Source organism: Monomorium pharaonis, chromosome 3 (genome assembly GCF_013373865.1).
Source record: "Monomorium pharaonis isolate MP-MQ-018 chromosome 3, ASM1337386v2, whole genome shotgun sequence".
NCBI classification, from domain to species: domain Eukaryota; kingdom Metazoa; phylum Arthropoda; class Insecta; order Hymenoptera; family Formicidae; genus Monomorium; species Monomorium pharaonis.
This window is the reverse complement of record NC_050469.1, coordinates 27,292,711-27,313,144: the sequence shown is the minus strand read 5'-3', so window position 1 is coordinate 27,313,144 and position 20,434 is coordinate 27,292,711. Positions and strand designations below refer to the sequence as shown.

The 20,434-nt window shown below is 47.7% G+C and overlaps 2 protein-coding genes and 1 long non-coding RNA gene across 4 annotated transcripts in view; 2 read left to right on the top strand and 1 right to left on the bottom strand.

Annotated features, from left to right (window-relative positions):
• LOC105828914 overlaps positions 1–13,718 on the top strand; it is a 32,202-nt gene extending 18,484 nt beyond the window's left edge. For both annotated transcript variants that reach the window (XR_003626628.2, XM_012667486.3), the window contains exon 2: positions 13,276–13,718. Coding sequence is in view for 1 of the 2 variants with exons in the window: in XM_012667486.3 (XP_012522940.1) it covers positions 13,276–13,559 (284 nt within the window). In the remaining variant the exon portion in view is untranslated. The remainder of the gene's footprint in view (positions 1–13,275) is intronic.
• LOC105828913 lies at positions 863–14,150 on the bottom strand. The gene is made up of 6 exons (XM_012667485.3): positions 13,725–14,150; positions 7,632–7,840; positions 5,939–6,074; positions 3,954–4,087; positions 2,599–2,905; positions 863–2,183 (listed from the first exon to the last, which is right to left on the bottom strand). Exons 1-6 carry the CDS (start codon positions 13,759–13,761, stop codon positions 2,098–2,100), a joined length of 909 nt encoding a protein of 302 aa, XP_012522939.1. The 5' UTR covers positions 13,762–14,150; the 3' UTR covers positions 863–2,097.
• A 167-nt stretch (positions 14,151–14,317) lies between these two features.
• On the top strand, positions 14,318–15,089 carry LOC118644867. Its single transcript, XR_004962657.1, has 2 exons — positions 14,318–14,460; positions 14,777–15,089. It is a non-coding gene; the product is annotated as an uncharacterized LOC118644867 (long non-coding RNA).
• The last annotated feature ends 5,345 nt before the right edge of the window (positions 15,090–20,434 follow it).

Below are 20,434 nucleotides of genomic sequence, written 5' to 3'. Positions count from 1 at the left end.
ATGATATTTTATTTAATGTCCACGAGAATCGGCCGTTTTCACGGGTAGTCGACGACCGGTAGCCCTCTTCTTTGCGTTTGTGCATTATTTAAAAGACGGTATTGTTTTAACGCCGATCATTTAAAATGGATAGATGTTTTCCCTAGCGTAGAAAATAAAATTGTTGACCCAACGTGCTTACAAAATAATTACTATATATAATGAAATTTTGTTTTCCTCTGTCTCTCTCTCTCTCTCTCTCTCTCTCTCTCTCTCTCTCTCTCTCTCTCTCTCTCTCTCTCTCTCTCTCTCTCTCTCTCTCAACAAAAATAATTATTTTATACTCCTACTGTTGGGCTTATCATTGTAATAAATATATTTTTATATCACTATCAATATTAATATAATAAATATCTATATAAATATTTGTATTAATATTATGTACATATATATAATATACATACATAAATGTATATATACGAGAATTATACTGTGGACTAGCTATATTTGTTTCTGTAACATAAAAAAAGAAAACTGTAAAGAGTTGCTTTATTTTTAATATTTTTCTCGAATATTCTATTCTTATATTATAATTTTATTTGATAGCATACTTAGCTTGAACTCGATGTTATAGATTTATAGAAATATTGAAATATTCAGCGAAAATGCATTTAGAACAAAAAACGATTGATATCGAATATCAATAAGCGCAAACGGCGCATGATAATTTATGATGTTATCAGGCGATATGATGAATGGACATACCTACGCGCAGACAGATTCTATTTTGCATAATGTAAAGAAGTATTAGAATGCGGCGGTTTGAATTGCGTCGAGATGTAAGAAAGAATAGAGGTTACATACAAAGGAAACACAATGGCAATATACTTAATGAATTTATATAATAAACTCCAGTCGTACTGTACATCAATGAAATCAGCCTCATTAATAAATTAATTACGCTTTAATATATATGAAATGGAATGACCGAGATACACAAATTGTGTTATTATCATATATATATATATATAACTCGATATAGCACATCTTTTCCTCGCTTATTATATAGTACATAGTATCCCCTATAGAAATAGCAACACAAAAAAGAAGTTCGCACGAATATCCGATTCAGGTACATCATCTCGCACACTGTAAAATACTTAGGCGGGCTGCAATATATATTTTCTCGAACACTTTTTTTCAGTTATTCATACAGAGAAAAAGTATAATTGTATATGTGTGTGTGTGCGTGTATCTATGTGTGCTGTGTATGTCTGTGTGTGTGTATATAATCGAGCGAATTTACATACTCATCTGCCGTGTCACATTTGCGTATATTTCCGTAGGTGTGTGTTTGTATTACGTGTACATGTGTGTTTTTACGCTGTCGAGAACTCACGTACATTCATGCTACGTTATAGTCTCCTTCTGAGTTATAAAAGTACGAAAAAAAAACTATCTTTCCATACGATGCGACGTAAACGTACTATATGTATGTATACCTACACATTGCAAACACATTATTCCCGCTGGAAGGAAGCAAGAGTACACATGGTCTAATAATAATAATAATAAAATAACTCCCGAATATATATATATATATGTATATATATATCGCAAGTATATATAAATCCAGCCGTCTTTCGTCGCTGTAGTGCTTTTTGGACATTCGTTGATCGTCGGATGAGTGTGAACGTCGGATAAATCGTCTCGCGGGAATTCGCCCTTCGTCCACGATTCTTTTTTTCCTCCCCTCGTCCTCCTCTTCCGTCGTCCGCAACCGACATCGAATTCTCTGTCGCGTTCCGTCACTTCCATTCCTCCCCGCCGTTACAAGCGAGCCTTTCAGGGTTTCATCGCTGTGACGTGACCCAAGGAGCTCCCTGTGTTCGCTCCTCTGTTGTATATTGCTGCTGCGTGGTGATCCGAGGCGATCCCATAGAGGAAACGTCATCATCGCACAAAGCGTCTCTCGAGCCCTCCACCTCCTTCTCTTCCTCTTCCTTCTCGTCCACCTCCGTCCTCGCCTCCTCCTCCTTCTCTACCTCTTACAAGCACGTCGACATACGCAAAGTGTTCCACCAAAGCGCGTTTCTCGAACGATGCACTACATACCATTTAACGAATGACGATTAGAAGAAGCGCAAACAATTCCATGACCATCCTCGCCGACGGCCGCAGGTTCACCGCGAAGGACCTCAGCACTGAAAAGTCATCGAACGAGATGCTCTGATAATACTCGATATCCCATTCTTTGTTTGTGGTTTTTTTCCCCCCCGAGGGATTAAATCGTTCAAGAGGAGGAATTTAGATCGCGGTTCAGCGTGGCGTGGCTTCCTCAATGCCCCGGCTATGTCCGACTCAAAGCAAATGCTTAAAAAGCTCAAAGAGCTCGTCGAATTCACCGGATGTTATTCGAAAAGCTCGAAGAAAGAAAAAATAGAACGCGAACAAATGGACTCTGTCCGCGCCCAAAGATTCTAGAAGTATCGCGAATTTCGATAAATAATCGTCGGGCGACGATGTATTTACGAGAACCCTCCTCCCCCATCGTGATAATGAAGCCGCGTCGCGCTGACCCGACGCGAAGATCTTCCCGGCGGGAAGAAGCTTTTTTACCTTTCACTTCAGCCTGACCGTCAGGTTTCTTCTGGCCGGTCTGAAAATTTGGCGGTGGCTGAAGGTAGTTGATGCCGACGATAGTCGCGGCAGGCTCGTAGTGTATCACCCGCGGCCGGTCCTCCTCGGCGCTGACTTCCGTGCTCTGCCAATAAATGTCGTATATCGACGCGCTGCAACGTATCTTCAGCTTGCCGCTCACGAAATGGTCGTGCGTAACCAGGAACTGGAGTCCGATCTGCGAAATCTGCCACTCCGATTCGTTCGTGTCGAGCGGGCTGTACGTGCGAACGTGCGACTTGATCGGCTGAGGAAGAGACAGGAAACAGAAGAAAGACGTGAATTAGTCATTAGGGATTTATGGCAAACGACTCTAAACGCGCGGTCTATATATAAAGATAACATAGCTACTGTAGAGCGCGGCTATAAAGATAACATAAAGCGTCGCGCTATAAGCGTAGCGCACAAAAAAGAATGGATAAGATTATTAAATTTGTAATCGCGCGTGTACGCCAGAATCATATATTCTGATATGGCAGTAAATGACCTCGAATACGTTTAATTTAAAAAAAAAAACTAAAGTTAATTAGGTTTCATCATGACCGTGATGAGTTGATGATAGTATAATGGGCTGCTGAGGGATAAAATAAATACTAATATCTAGCGGTATAAAGGTAAAATGTGTACTCGCGCTTCTTCGTATATCGTTAATGCTACTGTTAAATAAATTTTCGGTATATTGCATGGCGATTTTAATTTTCCGACGATCGCGCGTTCGTGCCCAGCACGCGGAATAATTTAGACATAGAGGTGCGTCGACGTAAGGTGATTATGGAAACTATTTTGAATATTGCAAATGTGTGCGACGTTTCGTAAATATACCGAAATTTTGAAAATACATATCCAGTCTTCAAGTTTTTAGTATTATATTTTATCGCTATTTCCCTGGAAATCCGGATTTAATTATTTAAATAATTATTTGGTAATACATTGAACCTTTTAAGAGTATCGAAAAATGATTTAAAGCGCTTTCCGAACATTGTCTCCGTTAAGTCTTAATTAAGATAAATTAACGTTAATATCGCACGACAACCGAGGATCAGAATGTTAAATTATTTTCCGCACCGCGGACGCGCGCTACTCTCTCCAACTTCGGAACATCTCGAGGAGGAACGTATCCCATAAGCTCCCTTGTCTCTGACGTTTGATCAGGGATAATGGATCAAAGCCGGGGGTAAACTAAATAGAGGTATCTGATCCCCCCCCCCTTCCCTCTTCTCCCGTGCTCCTTTCCGTCCGTCTATCCTCCCGGTCTAACCGCGCGAGCATTACTATCATTAGCAGTTAGAGCATACCTGTCGATCGTTGATATACCAAGTGAGATTCGCGGCTGGTTTGCTCCGGCCGGATGTGCAGTTCAAACGTAGCGGATCTTCGACGCGGTATTTCCTCTTTAGTCCCTGTATCGACGGCATCTCAGAGGGCAATTCTGCGAAGGCAATATATACTCCACGTATATAGAGTGTTCCAGATCTAGCGGCCTCAAACCCTGGCTCGCTGCCTCGGCCAAGCCAGCCAGCCAGCCAGCCACCACCTCCGTGCATACATACCACTTCGCGGTGTCGAAAGCAGATTTTCTCTCTCTCTCGGCGAAAATATCAAGGGGAGGCTATCTCTCTCTCTCTCTCCCTCTTTTCAGCGAATCTTCAATCTCTCTCGCGTTAATGCGCTCGCAATAAATTCTCATATCGTATGTCGTATTCCAAACCGACGAGGTACAAAGCTCGTCTCGAGTCGGATTAAAATTGACGCTATAGGAAAATCCTCCGAGAGGAGAAGAAATCTTTCAATCGCACGTAACTCGACCGTTCCGGGTTTTCCAACGGTTTTTCTTTTCTCCTTTTGCGGAGAACGGATTAGACGAAGAGTACGTGTACGAGAGGCGATCCTTCGGTGATTTCGGACCACCCTGTACACGTACGTGTACGCGACCAAGCATCGCATGAGCTTGCGTGCAAGTCGAGAGACGTTCGACGCTTTGACCGAGCTTGACCGGACCCGTCGCCGTCTCCCCCAAAGCCCGACACAGTCGAAACTTTCGACTGGCAGCGGCGGCGGTGACGGTTGGTCGATACGAGGGGGTGAAAACGGTCTCTCGTATCCTCCCCGCCGTCCCTTCCCTCGGGGCACTCTCGTCCCTCGTACGAAAAATTCTTCTCTTACGATAGACGCAGCGATTCGGCGGTGCTCGCGTGCTCGCCCGCCGGCCGTTTTCGCTATCGTCGTCGTCAAGTGTAATGCGCACACACACACACACACACACACACACACGTACGCGTGCGAGTCGTTACGCGAGCGTTACCTGCACGTGTCGCCGGCGGCCCAGCGAAATATCGCCACTTTTTTTCGCTCTTTTTACGAGCGAACCGTAAATTCGCACGCGCGCGCCTCTACAACGACGTCGCCGCGTCTTTACGACGGGTGGGAAACGCAACGCAAATAAAAATGTCGCCGCTCTCCGAGACGCGAGAATTGAATAGTCCCATCCTCGCGGAAGATTTGTGTCGCATCCTCGAAACTCCGCGAGCTCGTTACGTACATTTCTTCCTCCTCATTCGCCCGCCAGCCGTGCTGCTGCTGCTGCTGCCGCCGCCGCTGCTGGCGGTGACGCGCGCGCGAGTAATTAAAAAAGACATTTAATTCTCTCCACCGAGGAAAGGCGGGAGGGTAAGAGAGGTGGTACGTACTGTAATATCAGAATAGATTACGGTAAATTTCGAAAAAGAAGTCCCTCCCCTCTTTCCCCGGGCAGAATGTTGTCGGCGTTGTAAATTTATCGGATGCCGCGTTTTAATGAAGGAACCTACGAAAATAGCGACATGCAATTTACGTAGTTAAAATATATTACGCTCGATGCGCAGCCTCCGTAAATTGCGAAAGAAGCCGCGAGGCGTAAAGGCCTTTCTCCTCGCATTTTTCCCTTTTTCCTTCCCCCTCCTCCCTTCTATTTTTTTCCACCCCGCTCGCGGCGCTTGATACGCCGAGTGAGTTATCGCGAGAGAGATATTTTATTGACGGCGAGAATGCGACTTAAATAGCGCGCTTATTATTATTCCCCTTATCAAAAACACGATATCCGCGGGATATGGTCGGACGGCGAGGCCGACCGCGCGTTAAACCGCCCCGCTGCCGCCGGTGGTGATAAACCGCTCCGCAACGTGTTTTTACGCGGTGTCGACGACGACAGAGCCCCGAGTTATTAACGTGTCGCGGGGAGAGTAAGAGGGTTGAAGTACGGGAGGAGGAGGAGGAGAAGAAGGACGAAAGGAGACACACTTACCGACGACGTTCATCGCCGCGTAAACTATGGCCGTGTGGAAGGAAGGCGCATCGGCTGACACCTCGCAGCTGTACACGCCCGCCGCCTCCAATTCCAACTTCGTCAGCACGACCTGCGTCGCGTTGCTCTCCGTTTTCTGCGGGACAACGGTAATTCATTACGAACTCGAGGACACGACGAGGCATCTTCGCCGTCGTGATTATCCCAGACACGAGGGGACCGCGGGAATTCTCCCGGATGATACACGTGCGGCATGTACGTGTATACATCCGAGAATACGTAACGGGCTTACGAGAGAGAGAGAGAAAGAGAGAGAGAGAGAGAGAGAGAGAGGAATCCGTTCAATCCATTAATGACCGATGCTTCCGCCAATCGGACGACATGCAATCCCGACTCGGTTATTCGATATCAGAGCTCACTCCGGTTTGATTCCCAAACGGGAATCCCCGTGTCTCCGCGCGGCGTTAAATATTCGCGATGTACTCGCGCGGCTTGCTTTCCTCTTTTTTTTCCCCCTCCCGTACGTATGTACACACGCCGGCCGCCGATTGCCGAGAGTCGTTATTATCGGCGATGTTAAAGGTAATGAATATCGCAGCAAGGTGTCCGAATTGCGTTTCGAATTGCAGCCCGCGGCGCTTGACGTCCGCGTGCAAAAAATCGCAAGAGCGCTGGGCGCGCGAGCGCCAACAAACAGTGTAAACGCAGGAAAAACGCTATAAAACCGCGCGTGCGAGCGCAATAATGCGGAATGATCTATTCGACGATGTCACCCGCGTCTCACCGTTCGCTCTGCAAACAGCCGTCATTAGATCGTAATCGGAGCTGTCGCGTTCGCGACACGCGGAATTTTAAACAGAACTGCCGCGCATAAAATTATATTTAACGGCGTTTTAAGCAACGGGATTGGCGCGCGTGAACGTGTGTACATCCACGAAACGCGGCCCGCCAGGTAGAATAGAGTGACGCAAAATGTAGTCTCATTTAGAAAAAAAAAGCACTTGAAAAGTAGTAAAAATTGCGATTTAACGGCGCGACATTTTGTATACGTTATAGCACGTGCTGCAACTACTGACAAAAATAATAGAATGACATCGATTCTCTCTCGCCCCCCTCTCTCTAGCTAAATTACAAAAATACAATTTTTAAAAACTGTAGAATTTGCGATACCATAAATCGAATATAAGACTACAGTATAAAAAAAAAAACGCGATAAAACTCCTGTCCAGTTAAAAAATTAAAAAGGAGAATAAAAAAAACGAAATTTAATGGAGGGAAAACGCAACACACACACACGCCGACGAGCAACGCGCATCAACGATGGCCATCAGTTACCCCTCTCGTAGGGAGACAGCTCGAATTCAAAAACTTCGATCAGCCGATATGTAGAACGGTGGAACGGCTATACAGCAAGCAGGAACTGTACGTTCCGGCGCTATCGGCGTTATCGTGTTCTATTCGCAACTTCTCGACCGCAATAAATCCTCATCCCTTCCCTCTCTCTCTCTCTCTCTCTCTCTCTCTCTCTCTGTCTCTCTCTCTCTCTTCCTCTTCTTGACACTCGCTTTTTTCTCCCGCCTCCTGGGACACCGTGGAAGGATCTCGAGATTTCGTGACGCACCCGCGGGACCCCCGCGCGGATCGCGCGAGCTCATTCGTCTCCCTGAATCGGGGACGATCGAGGAGAACTTACCTTCACCGTCAGGTTCCCGATGGGGAAAGTCTTGACGGGCGGGCTCTCGTTCGGGGCATAGCGATAAAACTCCCTGCCCCCTTTGTACCACTTGACAGCGTACAATTGGTCGCCCTCGGTGTCATACCAGCATTTCAGCGTCGCCGAGTCGCCCTTCCTCACGGCCGTCGGTATCTGGATGCGCACTCCCCGTAGACCCGAGCAAATTCCTGCGAGCAAAGGAGAGAGATCCGTTAATTATATTTTATCGGCCCGGGTATTATACACCCGTCGTCGGTTTGTCGTTGGCTGAAACGCGAGCCAGTCCGGCGCTCGCCTATCGGGACGGATGATCTCGGCGAGGTTATTAGGGCACGTGCGGGCTGCAGGAGAGACCCGGAGACTCGCGTACGGATCCGAATCTCGACTCATGCCCCCCCAGGGGGAAAAGAGGAAATGAAAGCCGAAGGTGAATTTCTGCCGTGTCATGTCACGCGAGAGAGAGAGAGAGAGAGAAAGAGAGAGGTGGCGCAACGCGGCGGCTGAATATCACTCGCGATGCATACCTCATCGATTACGTCCCGCGGACAGTGCCTCCCAAATAGGAAAAGTGACGACGGACTTTCGGAGGCCCGAAGGGCGCTGAAATAAAGGGCGCTGCTACGTCACACATAATATTCTGCGGCTATCGATTTTTTAAGTCGCCAGAGATGGTCTACTTCGATTTAATATTCCGTACGAGCCATTCTTTCCGTGACTCAATCTTCCCGCTAAATGTCATCTTGTTTGTTATTTTCGGTTCGATGATACGTACGGAGATAATAATTCGCGGTTGTCCGATCTTTATAGTGAAATGTCACTACACGTCGCTACGTTAATTTGAGTTTTTTTCCAACTTGAATTTCTTCACCTTTAAATATGCAGCATTTAACTTTTAAATGTATAAAATATGTAACAAATTAACGTACTTGAACTTCAAGTATTTAATACATCGAGCTGGAGGAAAATTCAATCAAGTTGAAAAATTCAGTCGATCCAACAACTTCTTTGCCCCTCGGCGTGCACCAAGGCTCTCGACGGAAACGAGAAGCCGTCCGAAGACACATTACGTTAATTAAAGATTATATTCCCTCTTTCAGTGCGAGTCTGTGTCGCGCGAGAAGGCCTCATCTTTTAATTAGATCAAACGATCGCGCGCCCGCGGGCTTGGGAACCACTGGGTTCGCTCCGCAGCAGACAGCTACACGGCCACGAAGCGACATATCGGAGCGACATCGTCATTACGCGGAAATCCCCGTAATGAAAGCGACCGATGAATACAATCACGAGAATACTCTCTCTCTCTCTCTCTCTCTCTCTCTCTCTCTCTCTCTCTCTCTCTCTCTCCCTATCTCTATCTCTCGCGAGAAATGGTTTTCTTATAATAATAACGGACGCGACGCACTCACTCACGCCCGCGGAAATTCGAAATTATTCGGCGAATCCCACGTCGTCGGCCGCCGGAATCCTTTATCGATCGCGAATAGAATCCTTCCCGCGTTGTGTGCCCCGTTGTTTCCTCCGTCCTTCCCCGCCACCCCGCCGCCGCCGCCGCCGCACCAAATATTCTCATTCACGAGGAATAGGATCGATCTCTCACGCGAGAAATAGAACTCCGCGCGTTTCCACCGAGACACACGAACCTCGTCGCCGCGGCCCTCGCGAAATTTCCACGTGTCGACGACGTCGTTCACTCTCTTTCGAAACGGGCCCTTTGTTCCTCGGCTATTTACGTCGCGCGCGTTGCGTAAGGTATTACGTAATAAATCCACGAAACATACGACATCTCGGTCAGTTTTCGAGTTTCATTATCCGAGACTTCCATTATTCGACGACAGTTTGTTAATTCCAGATTTTTTTTTTCCCTCTTTCCTTCCTCCCGCTTTTGACGTGCCTGTTCTGAAAGTATCTCAAAGGAGCCGGCTCCACCCGAAGACTTGAAATCGCATGACGCAGCATTGCAATGGTCCATCGGGCGCGCATTCAATCAAGCGGGACCAAACTTTGATGGTCAGCGACTCGTCGAGTTTAGCGATTCCGTTTACGTAAAGAAACCAGTCCGCGGTATGAAAGTTCCCGTGTAAATGACTCGCGTAGCGTACGCAACGGATTTCAATGCGACGGTCTCTTTACCCTATACGAGAGGAGTTCTCCGCGCGCGACGGGGGAGAAATTCTTAGCGCTCTTTCTTTCCGCTCGGGGATCGATATAATGCCGGCTCTCGCAGTTTCACGGATTGGATGAGGGAAGGGGAGAAAAAGGGGGGGAATCTACGTATCGTAGGGAAATATTGCTCCAGCGCATTAAAGGGTGTGACGATCCGGGGCGGAATGTCTCTCCCTACCCTGCGTTTAGAGGCACTTACGGGGTATTTAGTTACAAAACCACGAGACCATTCTCTCTCTCTCTCTCTCTCTCTCTCTCTCTCTCTCTCTCTCTCTCTTTCTCTTTCTCTCCCCCCCTCCACCTTTTTTCTCGCGGTCGATCGTTAGCCATTAATAAAAAGTGGATTTGCTGTGAGCACAGCGACTACGACTGACGAGCGAAGGGGGTTGAGGTGACGACTCGCGAGACTATCGCCGTCGCCGTCGTCGTCGTCGACCCGGCTGAAAGTAACGAACGTGCCGTCGTACGGAAGAAACAGATAAGCACGCAGGAGACGCCGTTAACGCACTTCTACTAGTACTCTCCCGTGGCGACGACGATTAACACCCGGCCCGGACGGCGTTAACGAGCCGAGCTCGTTCCGAGCCACTCGAGTTTTTTTTTTTTTCCCCGAGAAAGGTCGAACGTCGCGTATACATATCCATTCTCTGTCGCGGAATAAAAAAGTGAAAAGGAGAGAAGTGGATGCGCAAACAGGGCGCTACGCGATATAATTTCCATTCGATCCCTCTCACTCCCCCTTCAATGGCGAAGTGGGTAATATCAATCTGCTCGAGAGACGGGGCGGCTCGATTCGGAATATTCGATGCCGATACGGGAGCGAGTTCAGCTTAATTCGCTTACACTAATGGCGATACGCTCGGTTTAACGGACAGCTCTCGCACGCAATGAATGCGATTTCGCCCGATCGGACAATCGCGCGGACGGATCTGCAGAACGGATATGACGTTCGGTAGAGCGATCGGCTTAATTAGCTGCCGAGCGAAGCGACGAATCGCATTTCGAATCGAAGAGGGAGAGAGCGACAGAGAGAGAGAGAGGGAGAGAGAGAGAGAGAGAGAGAGAATGGGCCCGTATCGTCGTGCGCTTCGACGCTTCGCGTCCCTACACGCTCCAATAGGAAAGCTTATCTTTTGTGCACCGGCAAAAGGCTCGCGCACGATTGGACGAAAATTACCGGCGACACATCGTGCGAGACGCTTCGATTTGAAATTTCGCCAACGGAAATGTTATTTGAATTCTGTTATTTTCGGCACAAATTGATAAAGCGCGATGCCGTAATAAACGGAACAATCGCCGCCGCCGCCGCCACCGCCAGCGCGCATCGTTAGTGCGCGTCGTAAATGATGATAACGCGTAGATAGGCGAAGTTCCGTCATTCCGTTTTTTTTATCCTTCCGGAAAAAGGGGTAGAAAAAAAAGGGCGCGTTATAACTCGCGTTTTTCATACGGCAGCGGCGCGGATCTCCCCGCTCGTAAAAATATCGCGCTAATGCAGATGGGATATCTCGCGTTTAATATCGGGTTTCGGAATCCGTTCAATTTTGAAGCGCGTGGTGCTCGTTTCCAAGCGAGATGTTTGTTAACGTCAGATGCGCGGGTTTCCATGACGTAGACGTAGATGATTGCGTGGAGTATACATTTTAACACTTCATTTATCAAACGTTATTATTTGTTAGAGGGATCGAAAATAGTATAATTCCAGCGAGTTTATTCCCCGATATTACATCTCTCTGCCGTCTCTCCATTTCTGTTGCGACGAGGATACGTTGAGAGATTATTTTCTCGCGCATCTTCAGAACGGAAGTCTTAATTTATCAATTTCAATATGTAATTAGTCTCACACGTCGCGAAAGATGGAAATCTCTTATTAATACGTCAACGTGATGATAATTTCGATTTTCTGATTCATTAATTTATATTAATACCAATTTTCATATTGTCGGACGAAACGACGATGCTTTAATGTCGGTCCATCGTGCAAATTATACCTTTCCCGCAATCAAGTATTGAAAGAAATTTTTTCTAAAAAAAAATCTTTTACCAACATAACGTTTCCTTAATAACTTCGACCTGCTGATTTATTGATTTGCTGACATATCATACTGTCGGACGAAACGCCAATGATGTTTTAACGTCGATCCATCGTACACAAATCATGTCTTTCTTACAATCGCATATTAAAAGGAATTCTCTTCGGAAAAGAGTTGCTCTCTCCGACGGAACCGTTTTAAAATATACACATCCCCGCGAGAAGGAGAAACAAAGATTGACGTAGGACTGACAGCGAGCAGGAAGTCTCCATTTACAAACGCGAGAGTCGTCGCGAAGTTTCAGGATAATCGGACATTTGATCGCCCGCTCGACGATCGTTAATATTAAGGAGGCAAACACACGCGAGCGTGCGTGCGTGTGAGGGAGGGAGGAAGTTTTCGGCGAGACCGAAGAGTCTCGCTAGCGCGGAGCGCGCGACGGGAAATGGGGGGAAGGGAAAAACTCGCTCGCGCGCGCGGCGCATCGTAAAATCGCATTCGCCGGAATGTCATTAATGCGATTATATACCGGCTGTGATGGGAATTCGTTAAATTTGTTAATGCCCTATTACGAGGAACGCCCGCGCGCGTTTTATGGCGAACGCGGACGCGGTGCAACGACCCGACGCCGACCCGACGTCGTCGTCGTCGTCGTTCCGGCATTTCTCCGGGCACACCGCCGCCGCCGTCGCCGCCGCCGCCGCTGCTGGTTCAATGCTCGGGGGCGAAAAGGATCCTCTTTCTCAGACGCTGCGCCGCGCCGCGTCTCTCGTCTCTAGTTTTTGCGCTTTGTTCCCCGCGACGTAGCAACGCCCATTCTCGCCGAGACGAAATCCATTTCGCGGACTCGGGGAAATCCCGAGGAGAATCCGCGAGAGAGAGAAAGAGAGAGGGAGAGACGTCTCCTCGCCGGCGACGACGACGTTTGCGTGTCGCGTTATTATCCCTACGACGACGGCTTCGCATCGTCTATGCATGTACTTTATGCTAATGTCCGTAATGGAGAAAGTTCCTGATATCGTGAAAAAGTGTCTAACCCGGAGAGCACTCGGGCATGAATTTTACGACGGTGCTGGTAAATTAACGATACGTGGTAATGTATAAGTTGCACGGTTAGCTTGAAATTTTTATAGCTTGGCGCCATGCGCTTCGATGCGATAATACGTTAATTTAATCCCCCTTAATATCGGCAATTTAATTTAATCCATGTTAACATAATAAATTCATTGGGTTTAATGTAATAGCTTGACCGAAAAGTCGAATGTATGTGCGCATGTAAAATTTATATCGGCTCGCACTCGTATACGCGCGCGCGCTGCACATGTTTATTCAGATGTGTCATCGCGAAACTCGTCGAAATTCGTTTTCGAACCCGAAACATTTGGCCACGGCTAACTTAACAGCTTGTTGTTTTTGTAATTTTCCAGGTGCGGGCGCGTGCCACCGTCGCTCCGGCCGGAACGCGAAAACGGTCCATCGCAGCATCGTACTCGAGCGGAGTAGAGCGGCTCCTCGCGAGGACGATACACGCTGCCTGACGGCCATCGGGGGTGCAGCAACCCTCGGCCTCGGTCGCCAGGAACGGATCTATACCGAGGGTAGGATGCCGTTTGTCGGGGCAACGAATGTGCGAGCCAGTCAGCTATCGGGGAAAACACGCGAGTCGAGGAGGCAGGAGGGAAATTCTGGAGCGCGTGCATGCCGTCGATGACACCAGCGGATGCACGGGCACCATCGTTGTCAGATGCAACGCAGAGGGAGATTCTGCGTGCCGTGACGACGTGTACCGTGTATAGTGCGTACGCGTACGGACCTGTGTGCGTATACGCGTAAGTAACGTAAGGGGCGGTGGGAAAGGAAGACAGAGGCAACTCACCCACGATGTGAAGCCACAGCAGGATTTTCAGTTCCATGGATGCTCCTGTCGTCGCTCGTCGTCGCCGTCGACGTGTCTCACCACCTGCAGGGTTGCCTGCGATCCTCGCTCGTCGTCCGTCGTCGTCGTCGTCGTCGTCGTCGTCGCGTCGGACGCGTCTCTTCGCATGTCGTCGGAGAGGCACCTCTCCGCGCGCTCTCTGTCTCTCTCTCGCTCCTCTTCAACAGCAGCAGCAGCCAGCGGTATAGCGCGCGTGTAAAGGGATAGTAGCGTAGGAGACTGACAACGGTAACATTCCCTTTACATAATACACCGCGATCGGGCCGAGCTTGGGGTGCTGCGAATCCTCTCGCGACTCGATCACGGGGGAAAAATTACGCTCCCTCGGCGGTGGAGGAGTAAGTAGTATGCGCGGCGCCCACCGAGCCCGGCTTCTCTCTGGTGGTGCACGGCTGGCTCCGTCGCCGCTGGAACTCCCGTTTGCGCTTCGCGCAGAATCAATTTCCTCGCGGTGGAACGACAACGACGGCGGCGGCGCCGGCGACGCGCGCCGCGAGCGTGCGCGAGCGTGACCGCGCGAAACCGCGCCTGCGTCCCCGCGTCGTTTGAACGTGTCTTGACGACCGGGTGTACGTACGTAGGAACGTTCGCACTCATACACGCATACGCGCAGAGACGGAGAGCGACACGCACCCCCCGCCGCCGACGTCGTCGTGTACCGCGGGGGTGAATGTGCGTACGTACGAGTAAAATCTGGTCCACCGATAGATTCCGAACAACTCCGAGTCGGCCTCGATAGGCCAGTCTCCCCTTTCCTCCCCGCGTTCGTAGCGTTGTTTCCCCTTCCATCACCCCTCCCACCCTTCCCCCCGCACGTATGTGTGTTTGTGTGTGTGTGTGTTTTGTATGTATCCATTCGCAGAATGAACGCACTCCTACTACGAGACGGGCGGTCTTGTCACAATGTGTTCCTTTTCTCCTTTTTCGAGATATATACCGCTATCGATATTCTATCAGACCGCCTATCTGGATATCCGTTTGTCTATTTGCAGGTCTGGCTGTTCTGTGTATCGCTGTATTTTACTTGGGTAACTATTCACGATGAGACGCAATATCGCTTCGCTGCTTATTTAGGATCTCCCGTCCGCCGCTTCTCGTTTACCTTGACAACTAATTGCGAGAAATTACGCGATAATATTTAATTGATTAAATTATCGTTCATACATATCTCGATGTATCGTATAATTTGGCGTTCCTCTGTACATTCATATGCATCTGCCCTACTTTAAGAAAGAAACAACGAATGATTTATAGAAATAAATAGGAAAGAGATGACGATTCAAATAAAAGGAACAATTAATCCGGCGTGCTTGTTCATCCGTTCGCTTAACGGCATTGTCTTCCTGCCATTTCCCCGCTAGTTCTCGTACAACAGTTAACGTAACGCCGTGGCACAATGAACGAGACTTGTCTACGGCACAGATATTGTTCAGCTTTTATCCTCCAGAAATATGTGCGGACATAACTTACGTGAAGAGTATCATATACAGGGAGCACGGGGATATCCACGGATTATTTATCGCTGTCGCCCACCCCGCTGTAATACAAGAAAGTAGAGTGAACCGGGGGGGAAAGGATGGCCGTCGTATCGTAACGTAACGGCGCACAATTACTTGCGTAAGTAAGTAAGTGCCGTCGTCGTCGGCGTGTGTTTGTGCGCCGATTGCGGCAGTGACGTAGCCCCCCCCCCCCCCCCATTAGAAGGCGACAATGCAACACTACGGAACTGCATGGCTGCCGGACTTGCAATCCGAAATAAACTTTCGGGAAGGGAAACTCGTTCGATTCCCAATGCAGCCGGCGACTTAGCGGAATATTATCCGGTCTCCCGGGATTATCAATTTTAATTAAAACGAATTTTCGTCCTCCCCTCCTACGTTCCCTTTTGACGCCACCGACGCCTCCTCGTCGTTTCCGGTCCGGCCTTCGTGACCAATTACGGCGAATTAAAACTAATTCGAAATAATCTTCAAAACTTTTCACCCGCCTCGGTTCAGCGGCCTTTCAGTCCCGGCCCTATCGCCCGTTTCACCGCCCTTCCCCTTGCGCGAAATGATAAAACTCGAACTGTGAATCCCCGTCATTCGTCGCCACGTCCTAATTTATATTCCGACTCCTCGCCCGGAATATAAATAACTTTAATCGTCATTGCATCTACGTACCTGCATGTGTCCATTAAACGACGAGTGGACACTTGCGCGCCGCGACACGTTTACGTCGGGGAATTTATTTAAATTCACGCCGAACACTTCGCGCGTGTGTGTATCCGTTTCCCAAATAAACTAATTACATCCCCGCGCGTCCCGTCTCTTGATCAAATTATCCCCCACCCCTCTCTCTTTCTCTCTCACTCCTTCTTCTCCCTTCGCTCGATGCGTCGAATCGCGGTGAATTTCCGCGTGATGGACTTACGTTCCGTAAATAAATCGCGTCAACGCGTCGTCGCAAAAATAGTTGCGGTTACGCTGCGCGGCCTTCCGGTGAGCAAACCCTCCTTTCGCGAGGGTCTTGTTTACGCCGCAATAAACCTGAAAGGTCTCCGGTGAGGCGCGGAAAGATGGATGGCGCGTTTCAGCACTTCAGAAGCTGCGACGAGTCCCCGTGCTGAAATACACCTAATCATCGTAGACGAGACGCGGACCGCCGCGCGGGCGTGGAGAGGGACCCTCGTCGGCAAAAAGGACGGAGTGCGGGGCTAATCGCGAGGAAAAGTTCGCGGGCTGACGAACGCCAATTTTCCCCTTTCATTTCCGTATCCGGCACGGCGTGCCCATGGTATTTCCCGAGCGCCGGGGACGCCGCTGGACTGACGGTCTCATTTTGGATTCATAGGCGCGCGATCGCACGAATGAATAGCGGCTAATTAATATACCCATCGGCGCCCGGCATCTGTTTAACATCTTAATTACGATCCATTCGACTGTTCGCGGAACTATCGCCGCGCGCAACAACAGTGCCGTTCGTCCAATTTATCGGGAAAATCGATCCCCGCCGGCTTTCCATTTGTATTTCGCTGGTTTCGACATCGCCGATTTTTCTCGGATAGAAAGAGCGATGGATGCAAAAACATACGCCAACGTAATCGCGTGAGTTTGACGTGGTGACGCATACGTGTTAAGGCCACCATTCAACGTAAGACGCGGAACGCAAGGTCGCAGGTCGCAAATGCGGATGTGATACGTCTATCAGACACGTCGATGATATTATTAATACCTTTGTTTTGCTGTCGCATCGCGACCTGTGACTCGCGTTCCGCATCTTACGTAGAACGGCCTTTGTATTAAAAAAGCGTAACAAAAAGCAAAGTTGCAACACAGAAAAAGTGCACTGCGTGCGGTTACACTTTTTTATAGCAGCGATAACGAATTCAGCCGTTATTTTTTTGTCGTTACTTTAGTTCTCTATTATTTTTTACCTATTCGACATATTCGCGCCGATTCTTCAGTGTTCAAAATACAATAATTGACGCGCCGGATCAAAAATTACATTTTACATCAAATTCAATTATAAAATTAATTTGTTTTTATGTTTCGTGATATATTTTAAATGTTGAAAAATGTATTGTACTTTATATTTCAGGCTGCATTTCAATAATCACGCTCGTACATATAAAGCATACAATTTTTGTATTAATAATACCATATAATATTAGTAATAAAAACTGAAATGTAATAATAATATTAATGTTTTAAAACAATGAAAATGTTTAATAAAACTTGCGTTTGTGAATTACAATTTAAATTTCAATAAAGAATAAATGTACTAAAAAATAAAAATAAGGTATAATATAAAGAGAATTTTAAAAGTTATTAGAAAAATTTAATACACGAGGAGAAGCTTCAATATTGATTATATTAAGTAATGTAATTATAAACTCTAATATCATATTTTTTTTAATTACAAAAAAGTAACGCGAAAATAGCAGCGAGTCTTTGCTTTTATGAGAAGTAACGTTCCCAACCCTGACAAAAAGTACAATCTATTGTATAATGTTCCTTTATCCAGAGGCGTCTCAATAAACTCCAAGCGTGAATAGCGCTCGAGACGCGGCTACCGCCGCGCGACTTACGTAATATCCATTAATCCTAATGACGGGAGGTGTCGCGATTGAGTTAACGAACTCGGACCATTTCGCCGCGCGTAAATAAATCGCCAGGACATCTGAACGTCTCGTCTTATCTGCCCCGGTATCTGCGCGGAGCCGTCCTGTCAAAATCGTTACCATTATATAAATAGCTTCTGTTGAAGATGGATCCATTAATATGCGATGAGCGACTGTCGGCCAGCCGACATTCCTCCAGCGTCGCCGTATGAAAATTTCGTCGCCGAGACACGAACGCGACAATTCGCAAGTACCGTTGCTTTCAACGACGTTGAAAGTATCTCTCTCTCTCTCTCTCTCTATCTCTCCGCCTCCTCTCGCCGGCTTTCCCTCGCCCACGGCTTCCATGCCACCCTCGCGGTGGAACCCTCGCGCACCCTCGCTTTTCGCACCGGGGGACGGAGGAAAGCGGACGAGGGGCGACGTAGCGGCCCCGTTAACGCAGCGTTGACCGAGTGCGCTCGTCGTTATATACCTCTTTCGAATCATCGAGCGATACGCCGTTGTGCAAGGTATACCTTCTAAATAACGTAGCAGCGTATTCCCGCAATGTTGCTCGCCGGGGAATATAAGCCACCCCTCTCCAATCTCGCCGGTAATAGAGGCAAGAAATAAGACACAAATAAGACGAGCAGAATTTCGATTCGACGTAACGTCCGTGCCACTTTATTAGAGCCAACGTTTTATTCGCGACCGAAATATCGACAGCGGAAATGTGGGAAAGTCCGTCGCTTACATCCTGTGCAGCTGGGTTTCGTATAATTCTTTGAAAAGCGTAATAAATATAGCGGACTTGTGATAAGTTTGTGTCTGACTTTTTGTCGCAAGTTGCATTTATTTATCCAATCTGTATTTGCATTGCAGAATCGGAAATGCACCGTTAAATATTAAAGAATTAAATTTAAACCAATTTCTTGAGCTAAGTAATATTTTATTCTTTTTTTTTTCACACATGTGTGTCGAAATGTATTAGTTTAACGCAAAACACGTATAGTTGAAAGAAAGTTTAACCTCGTATAATCGACCCATTTCTGTGAATTATTTAGTTTCAAAGTAAACAGCGCCGATATTAACGTGTGCGCCTATAGTAAACAGTAAATTAAATCTGAGTCAAGTTTCAACATTTCTTCAATTAAATTGTTTAACTCTATTTTAATTAAATCAGGAATATATCGAGCAGGAACAATAACAATCTGGATTAAAAATAACTCAAGCTGAATATAATTCGACACTACACATTTTAAACCGTACAACTTTGTATAGTCGAGTGACGAATCTCGATGACGAAAGATCATTATCACAAAGGCATGTCATCATTTTAAAGTCTTCGCTTTTTTTTGATACTACAGGTTTAGTGTGCGAAACGTACACGTAACATACAGCTTATATTATACAACCATAACATGGCTTACGTTGCAAAGGGGGATTGTTAGCACACGCGTTTACGTGGATACACATCTATTGTTGTTTCACTTGCGCGATATGCCAATACTATTCGCAAACCGTTGCAACGATAGTTTCCATTTCGCGAGAAACGCAATCGTTAATATATGTACCGGTCTGATTAAAAATCTACGCGGGTTTATAACTCCCAGCTGTGTGCTGTTCTCTCTCTCTCTCTCTCTCTCTTTCTCCAGAATGCTCCCTTAAATTATGGAGCACGGGGAATGTCGTATACGTTATACGGTTGCGTGCCCCGCCGCAACAAGCGGTAGCCGATTGTCCCGGCAGGGTTGTTTGCAAACCCTTGCCTCACTTGCCCCGTATCCGCGGCCGGGCTTGGTATAACGCCGCCCAGATCGCTTCTGGAACGATACCCAGCAGGCTAATTTCAGGATAAGCCGCGGTAATGCCGCGTGCAATCGTCACGCAGCCGTCGCGCGAGGGTGAATTCGGAATCCGGGCTACGCGCGCGTCGCGTCTGGCCGGTTGAGGCTTGGGCTTGGATCAATGGCCGCCTCCTTTATTAAGACTCGTCCGTCAGAAATATTAATGACGATGAAATTACAGGCTCGATGTAATTGATGAGATACGACGTAGGGTCGGTCGCTCGTTACACGCGAGATCGCGGGCTCTCCGTCGTGCTTCGCAACCGCGCCTTCTCGTCCGTCCGTCCGCCCGTCCACTTCTGCTTCGTTTCCCCCTTGAAGGAGGGGAAGGGGAGCCTGCTTAGTCCACGACGCGGAAATAATGTTCCTCGATTATGCTCTCGGTACGAAAAACCCGACAATCCAAGGTTGCGCGTGGCGTAACGAAAAATCGATAGCCCGCTAGACACGAACGAACGACGACGAGTCGACGGGGGAACGAGGGTGAATAGAGCGGGCGAGACAGAGATGAAGAAAATAGATGTACAATGTCTCTCGCCGTCTGTTATTGCTGCTTTTATTAATAATGCATTCCAGGAATATGAGAATGATCTCTTTATCGTGAAAATTTTATGAGAAGATCAAATCGCAGAACAGCGCACGTGAAATTAATGACGTTTTGACAAATGAAATGAAATAAAATATGAAATCTCGTTTCCAGTTAACGCGTCAAGTGGCTG